The 17347-nt window shown below is 39.9% G+C and overlaps 3 protein-coding genes across 5 annotated transcripts in view; 2 read left to right on the top strand and 1 right to left on the bottom strand.

Moving 5' to 3' along the window:
• Nucleotides 1–7270, top strand: part of URB1 (URB1 ribosome biogenesis homolog) — a 48876-nt gene extending 41606 nt beyond the window's left edge. The window contains exons 34-39 of the mRNA XM_033146916.1: nt 618–761; nt 1830–1939; nt 3148–3339; nt 4655–4896; nt 6021–6611; nt 6996–7270. Coding sequence (XP_033002807.1) covers nt 618–761; nt 1830–1939; nt 3148–3339; nt 4655–4896; nt 6021–6611; nt 6996–7213 — 1497 coding nt within the window. The 3' untranslated portion in view covers nt 7214–7270. The remainder of the gene's footprint in view (nt 1–617; nt 762–1829; nt 1940–3147; nt 3340–4654; nt 4897–6020; nt 6612–6995) is intronic.
• On the bottom strand, nt 293–9615 carry MRAP (melanocortin 2 receptor accessory protein). Of its 3 annotated transcripts, none has more exons than XM_033146917.1 (5): nt 8754–9615; nt 8279–8359; nt 8097–8196; nt 5294–5351; nt 293–553 (listed from the first exon to the last, which is right to left on the bottom strand). In XM_033146917.1, the coding sequence occupies exons 1-4, from the start codon at nt 8857–8859 to the stop codon at nt 5294–5296; spliced, it is 345 nt and encodes a 114-aa protein (XP_033002808.1). In that variant the 5' UTR covers nt 8860–9615; the 3' UTR covers nt 293–553. The 3 variants fall into 3 exon arrangements, 1 of the variants encoding a protein (XP_033002808.1); XR_004426451.1 differs by lacking the exon at nt 5294–5351 and adding an exon at nt 4604–4738 and having other exon boundaries at nt 515–553; nt 8754–9614; XR_004426452.1 differs by lacking the exon at nt 8279–8359 and adding an exon at nt 4604–4738 and having other exon boundaries at nt 515–553; nt 8754–9607.
• Nucleotides 9616–10197: 582 nt separating this feature from the next.
• On the top strand, nt 10198–17060 carry MIS18A (MIS18 kinetochore protein A). Its single transcript, XM_033146915.1, has 5 exons — nt 10198–10438; nt 11023–11089; nt 13981–14103; nt 16064–16157; nt 16790–17060. Exons 1-5 carry the CDS (start codon nt 10240–10242, stop codon nt 16868–16870), a joined length of 564 nt encoding a protein of 187 aa, XP_033002806.1. The 5' UTR covers nt 10198–10239; the 3' UTR covers nt 16871–17060.
• The last annotated feature ends 287 nt before the right edge of the window (nt 17061–17347 follow it).

Raw genomic sequence — 17347 nt, 5'->3', positions numbered from 1 at the left:
TGAGATTCGTGTCCACGTGGCAACCGCCTCTTCCTGTTATGCAATTCTGTTCACACATGGCTGCTTTATTCTTTCCTTCTGCCATTCACCACAGCTGCTGGTTTTGAAACACATTCCAAATTCCATATTTGCATCATTTTTTAAAAAAGTATTTTTTATTAAATTTTATTCATATAACCCAAATAACAAAATAAAGCAAACCAAGCACATAAAAACTAAACCTAACCACAGCTGGCATGGGATGTTACATTCACAAGAAAAAATAGTGACACTGGTTATCCGTGTGTTTGCAATAAGATACAGACAAGCAAGTGAAGCATCTTTTTTTCTACATTCAGTATGTGACTTCTTGTGACTGTATAAGAAGTCACAATCTGAATGCAGAAAAATGATGAAAATGGTTTAATCCGTTTAAAGTAAGAAATGTGTATTATATTTAGCAGTGTCACAAAATACTGGCATATCTGGAATTTAGATTTTTGTGTCTCTGTTTGCAGCATCATGTGGTTTTTTCCTTCTTTCTTCATCTTTATCAGATCTGTTGGAGACATTCCTACAGAGTGGGAATAGAGTGGAAAAGTTACAATAGTAATTTATGCTCCCTCTTTATTTTTCAGCACAGAATGGAGCGTGAATGGATTCTTGCAATTATCGGGGAAGGACTCAAAGACAAACACTGCTATGAACTATATGATTATCAGAGAATTTTCCATGTCATTCTGTCTTTCTTCCATAGTCCACTGTGTGATGAATCCTCCCAGGTAAAATACAACTGAAACACATACAGATACTCCTAAACACTTTTAACTTAAAGCCAAAAGAAAACATTGCAGACTTTTCCTCTAAGAACTACTCTCATTCAGTCATATATTAAAGTAAAACATCCAGTTAAGTCTTTAATGTGTCAAGAATTGTAACATCTGTGGCTATCTTTGGATCTCAACATACGTCTGTAGTAGTAATAGTCTAAGGCTGCAATCCATGCTTGCTTACTTCAGAATAAGCTTGGACACAATACTGACTTCTGAGTGAATGTGCATAGAATTACTCGTAATTTATGAAGATACAAGCAATCCTTGTTTTGTGCAGGGGTTATATTCCAGACTCCCACACTTGTCTGTGGGACCTGCGTAAAGCATTTCCTCCCTCGTTCCACCCTTTTAGTGATGTTTTCGGGTCACTTCTGGGTTTGGTGTGCATGCGCGATTGTGCATCAATCAGTTGCTGCCTGTATGTTAATTTATATCTCATCCACTGTTTCTCTTCCCCCCTCGCCCCAATATTTGCTAGTAAGATTTTATAAAAGTTAGTCATTATGTATGAATAGAAAGCTTGAGACAAAATTTGAAAATAACAAGCTATCTCCCAAGACCAAGGAGTGTGCTAAAAAGGGAGGGGGGAGTATTGTAAAATGTTGAAAACACTAGAACCAAAAATATTGGGGTACTCTTTATATTAACACATGGAAGCAAGATATAGGTCACCAAGTACCCTTAGAATGTCTGTCTGCATTCTGGAGGTGTCATGGTACCATTTTGCATGCATTTTAAGGCGAAGTATTGAACACAATGTTCAGATGGATACTGTAGATTCTGCCCACACTCATGAGAAGATAATTTCCAGATTGACGCCATCTTTGATGTATTCACTCCAAAATACTGTTGGTCTCGAAGGTGCTACAGAACTCTTTTATTATGTTTGCTGATAATTAGATCTAGTTGTTTTCCCCTTGTTTCATCCCCAAAGGCTTAAAATTGCAGCTGTGAAAGTTATTAAGGACATCTTATGTAACTAAGTAATAATATTTTCTTTTTTTTTTTGTCTTTCAGCATCAGATTCTGGAAATACTTCAAAATGCTGCATATATCACCAAAGCTGCCTATCAGCTAATAAGAGATCACAGCCTATTAACTTGGATAATATCTGTACTAGATAAAAGGTGCATAGAAGAGTATTCATGATTGATTGATTGATTGATTGATAAATAAATTATCTCTTTCACCTTTTTAAATGTGCATATGCAAGAGAGCAAGAAATTAGGATAAGCATTTTTGCTCATAGAGGTCATGGTATGCCACTAAGGCAGCTATCCTAAAAACATTTACAAGGATGCCACCTTCAATGAAGACTTACTTTTGAGTAAACGTGCATACAGTTGCACAGTGAAACAGCTTAAGCCCTTTAAATCCTTTTACTTAGAGATACTTTAAAAACTTTGATTCTGTTAAAATGTTAGCCTATACATATAATTATCAACTTAGTTAAGAATTATTAACTATTGTTGCCATGTAGTCTGAGGCTGTACTCCGTGTGCCTGCAAAGACTTGAGTTCATTAACTGGAATTTAACAGAGTGTTCTATTGCTTCTTTGGAGAAAACATGTTATTAATACTCTGTCATCCTTGTTTGTTGAAGAAAACTTGGCCTCTAATAAGTTTCTGAAATGTAACGTAACTGAATAGTAGTCAGAAAACTGGCTTTAGCAATGTTTTATTTAAAAGCTGAATCTCCTGTTCTTGAAACTGAACTTAAATTGTCCAGGGATAAATGAAGAGGTTTTGAGGATTGTTACGCTGATGGTAGGAAAATGACATTGTGTTGTTCTGCCCATGGTTGCTGCTACTGTGCTTTGCCTTTAACAACTTCAGCACTCTTCAGCTTAGGTCCCATATTAAACTAGTATGAATTAAAAGAAATGGGATCCCATTTTTGGCTTGCAGCGTTCATCTCTAAAAAACTGTTGAACAAAGTTTCTGTTTTCACACAATATCTCAGTACACACACACACACTGTAGTGTTTGATGTGGGAAATGTGAATTTCCTAAATGTATGTTCAAAGTCTACTCTAGGTTTAAATCCTACAGTGACTATTCCAAATAAATACATCAACAGGAACCCTGTACACTCTGGATTCAGTGTTGGATTTTTCCCTTCCATTTAATTTTTTTCCCCTCAGGTGAAAGACAATGTTAAAGGTAACATTTTGTGTATCCAGCTCATGGGACTGGTGGATAATGGTTGAGAAATATTATTTTTTAAATGCTATTTTGGTGCACTATTGTAATCTGGTTTGCTATAAAATAAACATGGAACATTTCTTATTATTTTATTATTTATATTTTTCATTCATTCATTCATTCATTCTAGGTTTCTGGAATCCAAGATGCTAAGCAGTGTCATCTCTTTAGTTCATACTCTTTGGGTAACTAATTTAGGAGATAAACAAAAGTCACTTGGAACACCTGATACAAAGGAGCTACTAGAAAATCAGAGATTCCTTCCTCTCCAGCTTGTCAGTGAATTTCTTCACATTTTATTAATGCTTCTTAAACACATTCGGTATGTATTTCCTTCTGTTTTCAAGAGTATAATGTAGCTGGAATTAAATTTCATTGAACCTTGAGTTTTTGTAATATATCAAAATTCACCTTTTATTTTTCATTGTAAATGGCAACAATCATTTTTTTAAAAAATATTAGCTCACCTGCAGTGATCTTAAATGCCTTGGTTGGTACTTGCTAATGTCTAAGTGGCCCACTCATCATTTCTGCTCAGTGGGAGCCTGTCTTCAATACATTGTGCTTTTATTTATTTTCCAGAATATCTTTCTCACCTTTCTAAATTGTAATCAAGGCTGTGAGCAGGGCCATGGAGAAGCACTGCTGAAGTCTGCTTAACATTCAGTAGTCTATGCCTTCTCAAAACTATTGCATATTGTATTTTTCAGCCACTGCAGTTCTTCAGAGCCTTAGTTCTCAGTGAATTTTGGCAGTTCTTAACCCTTAGAGTCATTTTCACCCCTAACAAGATGCTATGCCTGATTTTGTCTCTTTTCACTGACCAGTTTTTCATTTGACCTAACCCTTACACTGTGTAATTTTTGCTACTTGAGTTCACTACTATGCATTCACCAGTAAAACAAATTTAGCTTTTTATTTTTGTTTACTGTGTACCAGCATTTTCAGGAAAGACTTACACTGAAAGCTATGTACATCAAGCACTTGAGTAGCCCTGCCTGAAAAGTGTATGCACGTTTGGAAGGAGGAAATAGATTCAAAACCCGTGGAAAAGAATTGGCTATTTGAACCCAACTAGCACATGTATTGTTGTTTGGAAGTGTTATTCCTACTATGGCTTGGTTCATATGCGACATTAAAGCATCATTTAAAATAAGCTATGGTTTAATGCCCATAAGCATGTTGCTCCTACCTCACTCTTGACTGTACAGTATGGGAGAGGAAACAAACCAGAGTCTGGCTTGATGTGAACTGTGTACCCAACCTTGAGGTTTGTTTCCTCCCAGGTTTGCACATCATGACAAGCCAGGCTCTGTCTTGTATCCTCTCCTGCAGGGCATAGTAAAAGTGGAAAAGAAGTGCACACTAAACCATAGTTTATTTTAAACTATAGTTTAATATTGCATGCAAGCCAGAGCACATTATGCAACCTGATAACAAATGATAACTCAAATCAGTAGCCTTCATGTTTCACTGCTGTCTTTTTGCTGCAAGCTTATCTCCCTCAGACTCTTATTTTGTGTTAGACAAAAATTAAATAAACCGTCACTTGTTTCCAAACAAAAGCAAATTTTGAGTTTAGTTACCATTTGGGTTGAGCATTGTAACCTTTTTTCCCTCTATCCCCTGCCAAAAAGGACCAACTTGGATTCTGCCATATTGATTCAGTTTTTCAGCACATTGAGTTCTGTATTGGAATACCGTGTTGTGGTTTTTGAGGCCTTCAGACAAATGGGAAGATTCACTGTGAATGAGCATGTCCTTTCAAACAAAGATGTTCTGCTGCTCTTGCACAAGTGGAGCATAATTGGCAAAGATGTGGAACTTCAAGATATTCTTCAGATATTTGCTCAACAGTACCAAACAAAAGAATTGCTTAGTAAGTTCTAAACACATCATGTGTTTTAAATGAGGTCAGCTATTTTCTGCTGAATTCTGAAAATACTGAACACAACAGCCAGCTCATCATTTTTCATCAAATGCATGGAAGAGGAGGAAGCCCTTAACCTCACACTGAAAAGATATTATTGTTGGCCCCAGGCAGGCTTCCTTGGGAAGTTTGAAAAGGGAGTAGAAATCATTAAAATATATATGTACTTCATTAAGACATGATCCAAGAAAAAGGATTTCATATCTCCCTTGCACTATGTATTTTTTGTCTAGTGGGAAACTTCATAGAATATCACCATATGCTCTATATAAAATGAAGCTCTGAGTGTAAGTGACTTTCATCATGACAGTTTGCCAGGATCTGCTTAGGACAGTCAACCCCTTACCTAATCACTTTTCCCTTTCCTGAGCCTTTGTGGGGGTGGATAATTAAGGAGCAGAGACCTGTGTGGAAGCAGAAACCATTGTAGTTTGTGTGATCCCACACACAAAACAGCACTGAGATGGGTAAATCAAAGAAAGAATTCTCATTTTTAAGATAAAGTGGGAAATTGCTTTTGTTAATGTAGATTTAAAAGATAGGGCTTATAATAAGATTTGCTTAGAGAAAATATTTTTGGCTGCATTCATGCAAAATCTATGGAGTGATAATAATCTCAAGATAAATGTTCAGGTCTGGGCTTCCTGCAACTGAGCTATTTATCTTGTTGGGATTTGGCTGAACTTTTAACCTGTTACTTTCCAACTTTATAAGCACAATTCAGCAGGAGGTTCTATCTGTCCTTCTGTCTCACTGTCAGCTTTTAAATACTGAATTGATTCATTTATTACCATTCTGCCTTAGGTGTGAATATGTCTTCACAGCAGTGCAGGAGAGGTTAAGACAGGAGCAAGATGATGGTTGCGCACAGACGAGAAAAAATCAGTTTGCACCTTTGGAAACCTCTCCTGTGCCAATGTGAAGACATCTCCTCACTGCAACTTGGAGACATCCAAGTACCTACTGAGAAACATTTTTCACAATAAGACCAACAAATACTTTTCAGAAAGTTCAATTTTTCTCATTTTTCTTTAAATTGTTGTAATTATTTTGTTTGTTTTCTTCTACTACAGAAAACATTAAAGACAAAAACAAAGCACAAGCACCTTTTCGAACATCATCCCGACTTGTTCGGAAAAAGAATGAAATTGAAATAGAGGCAGAAGCAGCATCTGAGTGGGATGAGAAATATTTAGAAGAATGTAGATCTGTCCTGTTATCTGTGCTTTTCCACTGGGAACCTGTATTCCTGGATATGCCAGCAAAGCATTCAAAAGAGCACAATGGAGATGACAATCCTGGTCTTACGTGTAAGATTGCTTACTTAGTATTCAGATGGCTAGTGAAGTCTCTTCTCGACAGCAGCTTCAATGTGCAAAATGTACTTTTGACTTTCAAGTGGTTTGAAAAGAGTGCTTTGCAAAACAGCACTGTGGTAGATGAGATTCTTAAAGATGTAACTCTCAAAAGTGGTATATTTAAGCTTTACAGTACCGTCTACAATGCCTGTGAAGAGAAGGCCATGGAATTGAGTGATCTGTCTTTGCTTAATGGAATCATGCTGCACCTACTAGATTCCCAGAACCTGACCAAAAATGCTTTTCATGAGACTGTGGAAAGGTTCTGCCTCTCGGCAGTAACAGAGGAAGAAAGAACAAAGAAAGGTAATGTTATTTTCAGCAAGGATGTTGAGGGGTAACTAAGCATATAATTTTCTCCATAAAACTTCTTGAAATTTTGCCTTTTGCTGTATAATACGGTAATTCCAGAAGATACTAAGAGATTAACTAGTAATGTAGAATAGGAGATTCTGGTGACATTAAAATTGATTGAGAAATTAAATAAGCCTGAGTATGCTAAGGGATATTATAAGGGATAAAGTGCTGTTTAACATCAATAACCAATGTTCCCTTAATGAAGTATCAAATGTTCCATTTAAAAAAGTGTATTGGAAACTCTGCCATTTAAAATAAGCAGAGTAAATGAAGGATATAGATCAGCTTTTAAGAAAAGATATTGATTGTGACAATTATTTTCTTATTTCCTAGAGGCAAGCATATTCCTCACTTCTGTTTACGTTGGAGATCTTTGGCTGGGAGCAAAGCAACCAGACACATTTATAACCCATGTTAAACTGATACATGGAGCAGCAAATGGTAAACAAAAGAATGATGATCAAAAAACATGGGAACCTGAAGAAGCTATAGCTTCTCTCTGCAAAGACATTTACCCATTTTTAATTCATCACTCTGTCTTTCACTCTTAAATGTAAAGTGTGTGTCATGCTTTCAGATCTTGACCCGGGGGGAGGGGGGGAGAGACTGCCATAAAGAGAACTATTTTAGAACTCATAACTTATTTGTAATTATGTATCACGAAAGTTACAGTATGTTTTTAAGCTGGATTTTGAATAAATATTTACTATTTTTTTCCAGAAGTTTTGAAAGGTGATTTTTAAGGCTTTTGGTGTATTATGTTTTAAGATGCCTGCCTACTAAAACCCAAATACCTGACTCACAGCTAGAATGGTTGGTTGACTCAAAAACAAACTGAATAGGTGATAAGAGGGGGGGGGGATTCAAGCCATCACCCTACATTGATTTTCTACATTCACTTTACTTCTTTAAAAGACTCGTGCAGAATTAGGGCTTCATAGACACCAGGGCCAGTAGGAAGATACTTTTGGGAACACTAACATGCAATTCCTATTTGGACCCCCTCAGAGAAATAGTGTGAGATGGGTTACAGCAGGCAAGACATGCACTCAGTTCAGACAATGGTTTCTGGCTTGTATTACATCTGATCTGGGGAACTAAGGTTTAATGTCAGCTGATAAGTCACCATGATTCTGGTTTGTTAATGAATGTTTAGCCCCAGTTCCCTGGTTCAGAAATAATAAAAGCAGCAATGAAGTGACACCATAGGAAGCCTAGAGCAGTAATCCAAACCAGGCCATTGTGAGCCTAATGGAAGCAGGGAATGTATGGTACTATACAGAATTTTAGAAGCAACGTAGTCCAAGCGTTCATTAATTAGATGCTTAGGGATATAAATCTAGGATGCTTACTTTGCATCCAAGTCCTGTCTTTCACAGGGGCATAAAACCTTACATTTCCTTTCATCTACAGAACACAAAGCATTGTACTTACTTCACGGGTGTAGAACCAGACCGAGATATATAGAACAAAATAAGGAAAAGAAATGCCACAAAAGAAGCAAGCCCAATCCAAAGGGCTATGACAATTGAATCTGTGGAAAGAAATACAGTATTTATAACACCTTGCAAATCCTAAAGGCATTTATTATAGATTTTCTTACTAAGCAATGTTACGTCCACTCAAGGAAGGCTTCTTTCCCAAGTAATAGGGGCTGCAGTGCTTTAAGTGAGGACACCCTCCTGAAACTCCAAATACTAAGAAATTAATAGCAAAACATTGCTTTCATTAGTATAGCATTTGAAGTACATGACTTATATTCTCATTTTTAATGTAACAGTAAGAGGGAACCTGTCATTTACTACAATGTTCAAAACATATTAATGTATTCCAGCAGTTAAGTCATTAAGCAAACAATAAAAATTCAAACTTCTTGAAAACAAAAATATACATTCCATCCAATTTTAATGCATACATACTTGGAAAAGAGTTTTAATGAAGTAGGTGGACTGTCTTAGTAGACAACCTGCACAAGACTGGTACTGAATTTGGTAGTCAAATTACTATGCAGTAGTCAGAAAAAAGGATTAGTTTTCTTTTTTGTTGTTTTCGCTTTAGTTGCTCACATAACGCAAGAACAGCAATACTTACATCTGTTTGCCTTCAACTTTCTTGCATCAACTGGAAGTAGATCTAAATAATCCATGTAATATTCAAAATCGTAAGTAAAACTGGATGAATTTGTCTTGTTAGCCATCTCTGTACAACCTCCTAGCCAGCTCTAACCCCAACCAACAATTATGTTGAGTTGTACTTAAGTGTTCCTATAAAGAGATTCTGTAGTTGTGTAGCTTTTCATTTGAGCAGACATACTTGAGGAATGCCTAGATACGAGACCCAATCAGCAGAAATGAAGGTCAGTGTATGATGATGGTCTCTTGTGCCAGAATGACAAATGTGAACATTCCTTGTGGGAAGTACAAGCTGTCATTAACTCTTCTATGTTATCACTAATGCAGAACTAAGTAATAAGAAAAGACACATAGCCAAGTTGGTAAAGAAAACCATGCCAGCAGGTGACAGGCTATCATCACCATCATTTTATTCATAAACTGTTCTTCATTTAACATTTCAACCCCACAGCAGGGAAAATGGCAATATACAAAAATTAAGGACTAATTAAAAAAGTCAAATAAGTAAGGACCCTGTCATAAAACAAACAAAACTAAACTGCAGGAAGGACAACCAACACCTTACCAAGGTAAACAAACAGGACATCCGGCCCACTAAAATAAAGCAAATGGTGTTAGCAACAGCTGGCACCTCATTTTTCACCTACAGCACTGCTCACTCCCCTTTTCAACAGTGTGATCACTGCAGGAAATGAACAACTCAACACCTTTCAATCCTCTCCAAGGCATCCAGGCTCTCACCCTGAGTGGTATCCATCCTTGCCCACAAGCATCCACAGCAATAACCTCCCACCCCCCTTTTACACAAACCGACTACAAAACAAACACGAATGTAGAAAAAGGGTGGAACGTAGAGATTCCACAAAGGAACAAGAGCAAATGTCTTTTCCACCACACAGGAGTCAGTAGTTTTGCAAGTGCAATGATACCACTGCTGCGTGTGATGTGCTTCCTACTGCCACCTCAACAGCAAGAATATGCACACCTTGCAGGTTTTGCTTTAAAAACCTGCAGTGTATGCATATTCTTGCTGTTATCACTAGCAGCTGCAGCTTTGGTTGGTTGGTACTGTACTGGGAATCGTGTCTGTCGAAAATATTGAGAGACATCCCCCCCCCCCCAAAATCTTCAGAATCTGTATTTTGGAGTTTTTTTTTCTTTCATAACTACTTCTCTCAGAAATCACTACCATGCAACCTCGCAAAGGACCCTCAAGGCAGCTGCTTTCCCAGCGTTGCTATGGTGAACTACTGAATCACCAAGAGCCACAGCGCATGCTCATACACGCTCTCGAACGCCGCGGAGGCCGCCGGCTCCGCCCTTTAGCCTCGGAGAGGCAAAAGAGAAGGACTCCCTTTGCGTGCTAGAGCGGCACCGCGTTGCATCTGTTATTTCCGGCGCTGGAGCGGAGGGGAGGTGCGCGGCGCGGGCGGCTTTGAAAGAGAATGGCGGCGCTCCCGGTGGAAGACAGCTCTCTCCCGTTGACGGAGGCGTCTCCTGGCAGCCCGGGGCCCGGAGACGGAGAGGAAGCGGGGTCCGAGGAGCTGCCCATGGTGTTCCTGTGTGCTGGGTGCAAGCGGCCCGTAGGAGACACTCTCGGCTGGGAGTTCAACGACGAGGACACCAACTGCATCTTGTTGAAGAGTGAGCGACTAGGCGCCCGCCCGCGCGGCTATTCACCTCGCGCGCTTTCCCTCGCGCGGTTCCTTCCCGTGCAGGCGGTTTTAGGCTGCGCCATCGCTTGAAATTATTTGGGCGACTTAAGAGGGAATTAAAGCAAAGGCATTGCAATAAAAGAACGTGAATACGGTGAAGCTGCAGAAGGAACAACAAAACACTTTAAAAGAGAGAACAGGGGAAATATTCTGCAGAGCTAACGTTGCAATCCTATATTTGTGTGTGTCCAGTTATTTTCAGTGGGGTTTTCGCCCAGGTAAATGTGCTTAAACTTGCAGCCAAAGATAATTCAGGGGACTCCGTTCTAGTGCTAGTGATGTATATGCCACTTTTTGATTTCCAAAGTGATTTGGAACCTGCATTAAACTTACTCCTTGCCACCCGGTTGTCCAAAGCATGTGGGCATTATTGTGCCCCTTAGCTGGGACCGAGGTTTTTGCCAACCCACTTCAGTGTTTTCCCATTCTGTGTTGGCGATAAATAGCAAAATTGGGCTGGGAGTACTTATGGCAGACTACTTTTCTACTGATCTTGCATCTTTTGATTTTCAGATGTTACGCACAATGTTTCAGTGGACAAGGAACAAAAACTTTCAAGCCGAGCAGGCGAATATGGCTGGTAAGCGGTGAAAATCCCAAAGTGAAACAGATCTGTCTCACAATAGAGCTTTATGCTAAAGAAGAAAGTCAGAAGAAAGGTCTGCCCTAAAAGTATCCATATGGGCTAATAGACAATATGTTTTGACTCCTTTTTATTAGGAAGGGGAATAGGAAGCCACTTTAGAGCAGTTTTATTTTTATTTTTTTGAAGCCATCTGTTTTAAGCCTGTTACTCATACTGAATCTTTGAGGAAGTATGGGATGTATATCTTATTACATTAGTGTTTTCAGGATTTTTAAGGAGACATTCCTTGGGAAGTGTGTGCATGCATAATAAAAATACATAGGTTAATGATCTTCAGTGCTTGCCACTGAGTTGTCACTTCTTAAAATATTTACAAGTGTTCCAAGAAAATTAATTTCCACACAGAGTTTTGAATCTGTTTGAACATTCAAGCTACATCATTTATGCTTATTGGCTAAGACTAAAACTGGTTTAAGAGTTTGGTTCACATCTGCTAACCATCACTCTGAATAGTTGTTTTGGTTTTTTTGCACACTTGCGTGAATGCAGTACATGGGAATTTGCACCTTTTTGACCAAGTCCTTTAAAAAAGTGCCCATACAGTCCTGGGAAAACCATTTTTAAAATATTGCTTTCAGTCAGATAAATATATACAACTTGCCTTTAACACTTATTTATAAATAAACAATGTGTTGGTCAACAGGCCTTTTAATTGAGTCATAATCAGTGCTTCGGAAGGACTGATTCTTAAAATGTAATGCAGTGGTTGAAGTACCCAGCAAGGACTTGAATGTGGTGGAATCAGCTATAATCAAAAGCACGCAGGTCTGGGTGATCAGACTATGGCTGGGGACTCTGCTGGGTAGCACCCAAGAAGCACAAGAAGGCTCTATTAGGAGTGGGTTTCCAACCTGCTTCAGGTTTTAGGGTGATCCCTCTGACACCTTTGGCTGTCCTGTGTAACAAGGGGCCCCTGTACAAACCAAGACAGTTCAGCTTCTGCCTTATCTCTTATCTCTCAAATAGGCCCCAAGCTGGCTGTCTCCAGGGTTCCTGGCATTGTATTACAAAGCATCATATAGTTTTACATTTTGCCTGACTGACTGCCTTTGCCCAGACTTGCTTGGTTGTTGTGTCTTCTTTATCGTGAAGTGGCCTTCACATACACTTCACGCGCACAGCTGCTTCTGACTCCTGTGGTAATCTCTTGGCCTTCCCTGTAAAGGAAGGTCACCCACCCACGCACAGTCACACTCTAGGCTGTCTTTGATTTATGATCTAAGAGCAAAGGGGAGAACCGGAAAAAAGGTTGCAATGGTATTAGGTTTTTCAAACCAGATTAATACAACAAAGTATATAAAATAATTCTGTCTGATTGCAATAACTATTTCAGAATAAATTCATATCTTGACTGCATTGCCACAAAATCCTTACAGTGGTACCTCGCAAGACGAAATTAATTCGTTCTGCAAGACTCTTCGTCTTGTGGAAATTTCGTCTTGCGAGGCACCTTTTCCCATAGGAACGCATTAAAATTTAATTAATGCGTTCCTATGGGGGGGAAAGTCCGGGGGCCCCTCCCGACCGGCACCGGAGCCAAGCCAAGCCGCGTTTTAAGACTACAGTGAGCGAACAGCTGCGCTGCTGTTCGCTCGCTTCAGTCTTAAAACGCAGCGGCGCGGCTCCGGGAGGGAGGGAGGGGGCCTTGGGATCATGCCCGACATCGGGCACGATCCCACGGCCCCCTCCCGACCGGCATCGGAGCTCCGCGCCGCCCCGTTTTAAGACTGCAACAATCGTTGCAGTCTTAAAACGCGGCGGCTCCGGGAGGGAGGGAGGGGGCCGTGGGATCATGCCCGACATCGGGCACGATCCCACGGCCCCCTCCCAACCGGCATTGGAGCTCCACGCCGCCCCATTTTAAGACTGCAATGATCGTTGCAGTCTTAAAACGCGGCGGCGCGGCTCCGGGAGGGAGGGAGGGGGCCGTGGGATCATGCCCGACATCGGGCACGATCCCACGGCCCCCTCCCGACCGGCAACGCGGCGCCGCGCGGCTCCAGGAGGGCTTACCTTTTCGCTGCGGTCAGGAGGGATGTTGTCCGGGTCTGCCATTTTGGATTGACTGCGCATGTCTGGACATGCGCAGACATGCACAGTCGATCCAAAATGGCGGACGCGGACAACACCCCTCCCGACCGGAGCGAAAAGGTAAGCCGGCTTACAGTGGTACCTCGCCAGACGAATTCGTCTTGCGAAAAACAGGCATAGACGAATTCGTCTCGCGAGTCAACTAAAAACTCGCAAAACCCTTTCGTTTTGCGAGTTTCTCGTTGTGCGAGGCATTCGTCTTGCGGGGTACCACTGTACTTGGCTGTGAATACCAGTTGGTGATTTTGGAGCCAGGCATTAAGACACAGACCAACCTAGAGGAGTGTTGTGAATCATAGAATTGTAGAGTTGGAAAGGGACCCTGAGGGTCATCTAGTCCAACCCCCTGCAATGTAGGAATCTCAACTAAAGCATACATGAGAGATAGCCATCCAACTTCTGCTTTAAAACCTCCAATGAAGGAGAGTCTGCAACCTCTGAGGGAGACCGTTCCACCATTGAACAGCTCTTACTGTCAGAAAGTTATTCCTGATGTTTAGTAACAATAACTAGGAGTGGGCAGGAAATCCAGGTATGCTGCTAGAAGCTCCTCAGAAGGAGGACAGGATAAATCCTTTTTATTAAAAATATATGTAAAAAAACAGCTTCCCGCTAATTGTTTTATGCCATTTGTTTAATTTGTACTGGAAGTGGTACATTGCTGTGTTCTGAATTAGAACATGAACATGTTAAAATGATGTTACATATTTTCTAAGTGATGCTTTGCTTTACAGCATGCTTGAAACCTTGCTTTGCACTGGGTGCAACATGACCCTTGGAAGCATTTACAGATGCACTCCGATACATCTGGATTATAAACGAGATTTATTTTGCTTAAATGTTGACTCTCTTGAAAGGTAAGCAAAGCAATAGTTCTATTTGCCTTTCTTCTGATGATAATTGATTATTTAAATAAAACTGGACAACTTCCTCAATACTCTGGGTTATTTCTGATGTGCGTAAAGTTTTTTGCAGGGAGGAACAGTAGTGCAAATGAATCAAAACTGGCCTTCATTTTTGTTTGCATTCAGCTAGGTAACAAGGAGGAAAACATCAATTTCTTCCTCTATTTCCCCACTACCACCCTATCCCCCAGTCCTTTAAGTTTAACCATTATTCCGTGCAATAAATAGCCATCATTTCCAAAGATGAGAATTCATTGACAATTGCTTGCAAGTAGCATTTTCTAACACAAGAGATAACAGTGTGCATTGTGTTCTCTGAAACATATCCAATTACCCTACTTCCTTAGCAACCATTGAAAAATTATCCTTGAATGTGTGCTTGGGTAACTACAGATAGAGGATTGTGATCTAATGGTAATTCTCATCCCTTCCTTCAGATGTATTTTGAAAACTTCTTCATTTAGGCTTGTCTTAACAACATGCATTTTCTTTTTAAATCCATCAATATTTATTGATTTCTTTGTTACTATTTTTGGTATGTTGTGTTCCACTTTGCTATTTTTTAATGAAAGTGCAGGTTATAAATTTTTAAATAAATAATGTGCTTTGCTCAAAATTCAAGTATTATGCAAATTAATACAAGCATAGCATGGGAGCACAGTAATAAGTATTGCAGTGCATCATTAAGTTATCTCGATGTTTTCAAGAACTGACCATTTTGTTCAATTGGTATTAATTTTAGGCATTGCACTTGTAAAGTTCTAATTGCTATCCTTTTTAATTTAATTATTAAATGCATTGATATCTTTTGGGTGAAATCTTCCCTAGGCAGCTAAGAAAAGTCAATAAAATAAATATAGATGACTTGCAAGATGTGTGGGGGTTACATTTCATGGATTGTATGTAAAGGCAAAATGACAACAGAGCGACCCTGGAACATCCCACTCAAGCATCCCTACCTTTCCAGAAGCTGGTATGCCAAATGGGTCATTCCCCTCACATGGTTACTGGGTACTGGCAGGCTGTTGTGTGGGCTCTGGAGGCTCTTGCAAGATCTCATAGGGACATCCAAGATCTTGTGAGAGCCTCCCAGATCCTGGAAATAATTTTTAAGCTTTCTGTCTTGCGAGCGTTTGATTTGTTTGATTGCTGCTGGCCATCCGCTGAGCGCATAAAGCTGCAATCATGCAAGTTAAATGTGCACACAAGTTGTGAGTTAACTGTACACCAAATACCAGTATGACAAATTATACCAGAACTATCAAGGAAATATCAAGGAGAACAGAAATGTTCTTAAAATCCTCTTTAAAATCACCTATGATGGGGCTGTGTGAGGAGAGGTGTTCAAAGATACAGGGCTACCACCAAAAATGCCCTGTCCCTGGTAGCTACTAATCTGATGGTCCGTAATCGGACCAGAGAGCAAAGGCTCTGAGGCCAATCTTAGGGCCTGTGCAGGACCATAGAGTTGCATAAGTTTCAGAAAGATGTCATTTCACTCTTCATCCCCCTCATACATTCTGTAAGACTTCTGTTCTGAGCTGGCTTGGCCTTGAGGCTGAAGAGGAACATTCCTGTTAGGGATTGGGGATGCACCAGAACATGTTGCTGCAGATCATCACTTGTCATACATCTATCTGGAATTTCATCACCTGCCTTATGGTACATAGCCCTACATTCTCAGGTGGACCTTCACCCAGGTAACCTGGCATGTTCTACTTATAATGCAGGCTCTCATTACTTAAAACAAAATAGTGGGAAGGGGCCAACCAGTCTGTAAATAATGTGTGCATTTCAGTTATTGAGTATTACAGTTATGACTGCTGTCACTGGTAAATGATTCTTCAGTTAATAAATGTTCATGCTTTTATTGGGTGGTCGTGATGTTACTTATAACTGTACAATGTCCAAGTTATACTCTAGGGTCCTCGGAACAAAAAGCTGAAATTGATGAAGAGCCTCTAACGCTTGAAAGTCGAGCTAGTTTAGAAGAGTCACTAGGAAGGGTAAGGTGGTGGTTTTATGTTTTACTTTTTCAGATGTGAAAGATGGTGTGATGATGGTTCCTTCTTAAAACCCCTCTACTTAAGAAACACAGTAATCATGTCAGTAGAACTTGTTAAGGGAAACGGGGGAGAAAAGAGACATGAGATTCTTTTGGTACTCTTATATGAGAAAATAATGGCCGTTTGCAACTGGGGATGCAGATATGTTGAAATATGCATGCAGCTGCTGAGTTCTCCATGTAGTTCTGGCTGGAGATCAATGTGAAAATTCAGCCCCAAACAGACAGATCATGCTGTCATCCTCTGATGATGCCAGTCAACCAGAAGGTTGGTGGTTCAAGTCCACCCAGAGATGGCTGTGGGCAGGATTCCTGCATTTCAAAGGGTTGGACTAGATGACTCTTGCAGTCCGTTCCAATTCTACGATTCTATGATCTACCATATGGGGGAGGGTGACATACATTCCTGTCTTCTGTGATCCTACTCATGACATACTGAGGAGGCAGGGTGAGCAACAGGTATACTGGCTTGTAATTCATTTGTGGGCCCATGAATTTGGTACACAAGTAATAATGAACATCTAATGTAAACTAAAATGTTTCTTTCTCTCCCCCCCCCCCCTTACTTAACAGGCAGAAACGATTTTGAAGGCATTGGAGCAACGATTATCTGTAGTTGAATCAAGCTTTGCATCTCTTCACAACATTGGCTGAATAATTATTATTGATATTACTAATAATATTGACACTTGAGCTTGAAGTATGTTGAATCACTGCTGGAGTTGTCTGGTTAAAAACAAGTGTTTCCCAGTGTCCTAGAAGTTGAAAATGCAGACACCTGAGGAAAGAGAATACTTATGGAAAGCCAGACATCCTTTGGAAATTCTAGTCATGAATGTTGCTTTTTAAAAAAATAAATCTTTTTCTCTTATCTTTTCTAAATCACTGAAATGCAGATATTGTTATCAGTACTCTCTTGTACCTTTTTCGGTTTTATATTTTGATTTATATTTCTTTTATGATTTTTCACATTGCTTTTGGCAGATTAGGAACAAGTGTGGCTAACCTCTTTTCTCTGAAGAAGAATGGCAGCAGTAGGGTGTTAGCTGCCTGATAGATCGATGGAATAACACTTTCATTTAAAGTAGCAGCTGTTTAGTCTCCTAGGAGTTGTGGGTACTGATATAATGA

Source organism: Lacerta agilis, chromosome 4, assembly GCF_009819535.1.
Source record: "Lacerta agilis isolate rLacAgi1 chromosome 4, rLacAgi1.pri, whole genome shotgun sequence".
NCBI classification, from domain to species: domain Eukaryota; kingdom Metazoa; phylum Chordata; class Lepidosauria; order Squamata; family Lacertidae; genus Lacerta; species Lacerta agilis.
The sequence above is the reverse complement of the archived record's forward strand: the minus strand, read 5'-3'. Positions and strand labels throughout refer to the sequence as shown.

Excerpts from the sequence above, each read along its gene's own strand:
- MRAP (XM_033146917.1), bottom strand. The coding sequence starts at position 8,859 with ATGGCTAACAAGACAAATTCATCCAGTTTTACTTACGATTTTGAATAT. Across the intron at positions 8,197-8,278 it reads GAAGCCTTCCTTGAGTGGAC|ATTCAATTGTCATAGCCCTT; the intron begins GTAACATTGCTT and ends TTCTTTCCACAG. Across the intron at positions 5,352-8,096 it reads TCTGGTTCTACACCCGTGAA|GTCTCTGCTCCTTAATTATC; the intron begins GTAAGTACAATG and ends GCTTCCACACAG.
- MIS18A (XM_033146915.1), top strand. The coding sequence starts at position 10,240 with ATGGCGGCGCTCCCGGTGGAAGACAGCTCTCTCCCGTTGACGGAGGCG. Across the intron at positions 11,090-13,980 it reads CGAGCAGGCGAATATGGCTG|CATGCTTGAAACCTTGCTTT; the intron begins GTAAGCGGTGAA and ends TTTGCTTTACAG. Across the intron at positions 16,158-16,789 it reads TAGAAGAGTCACTAGGAAGG|GCAGAAACGATTTTGAAGGC; the intron begins GTAAGGTGGTGG and ends CTTACTTAACAG.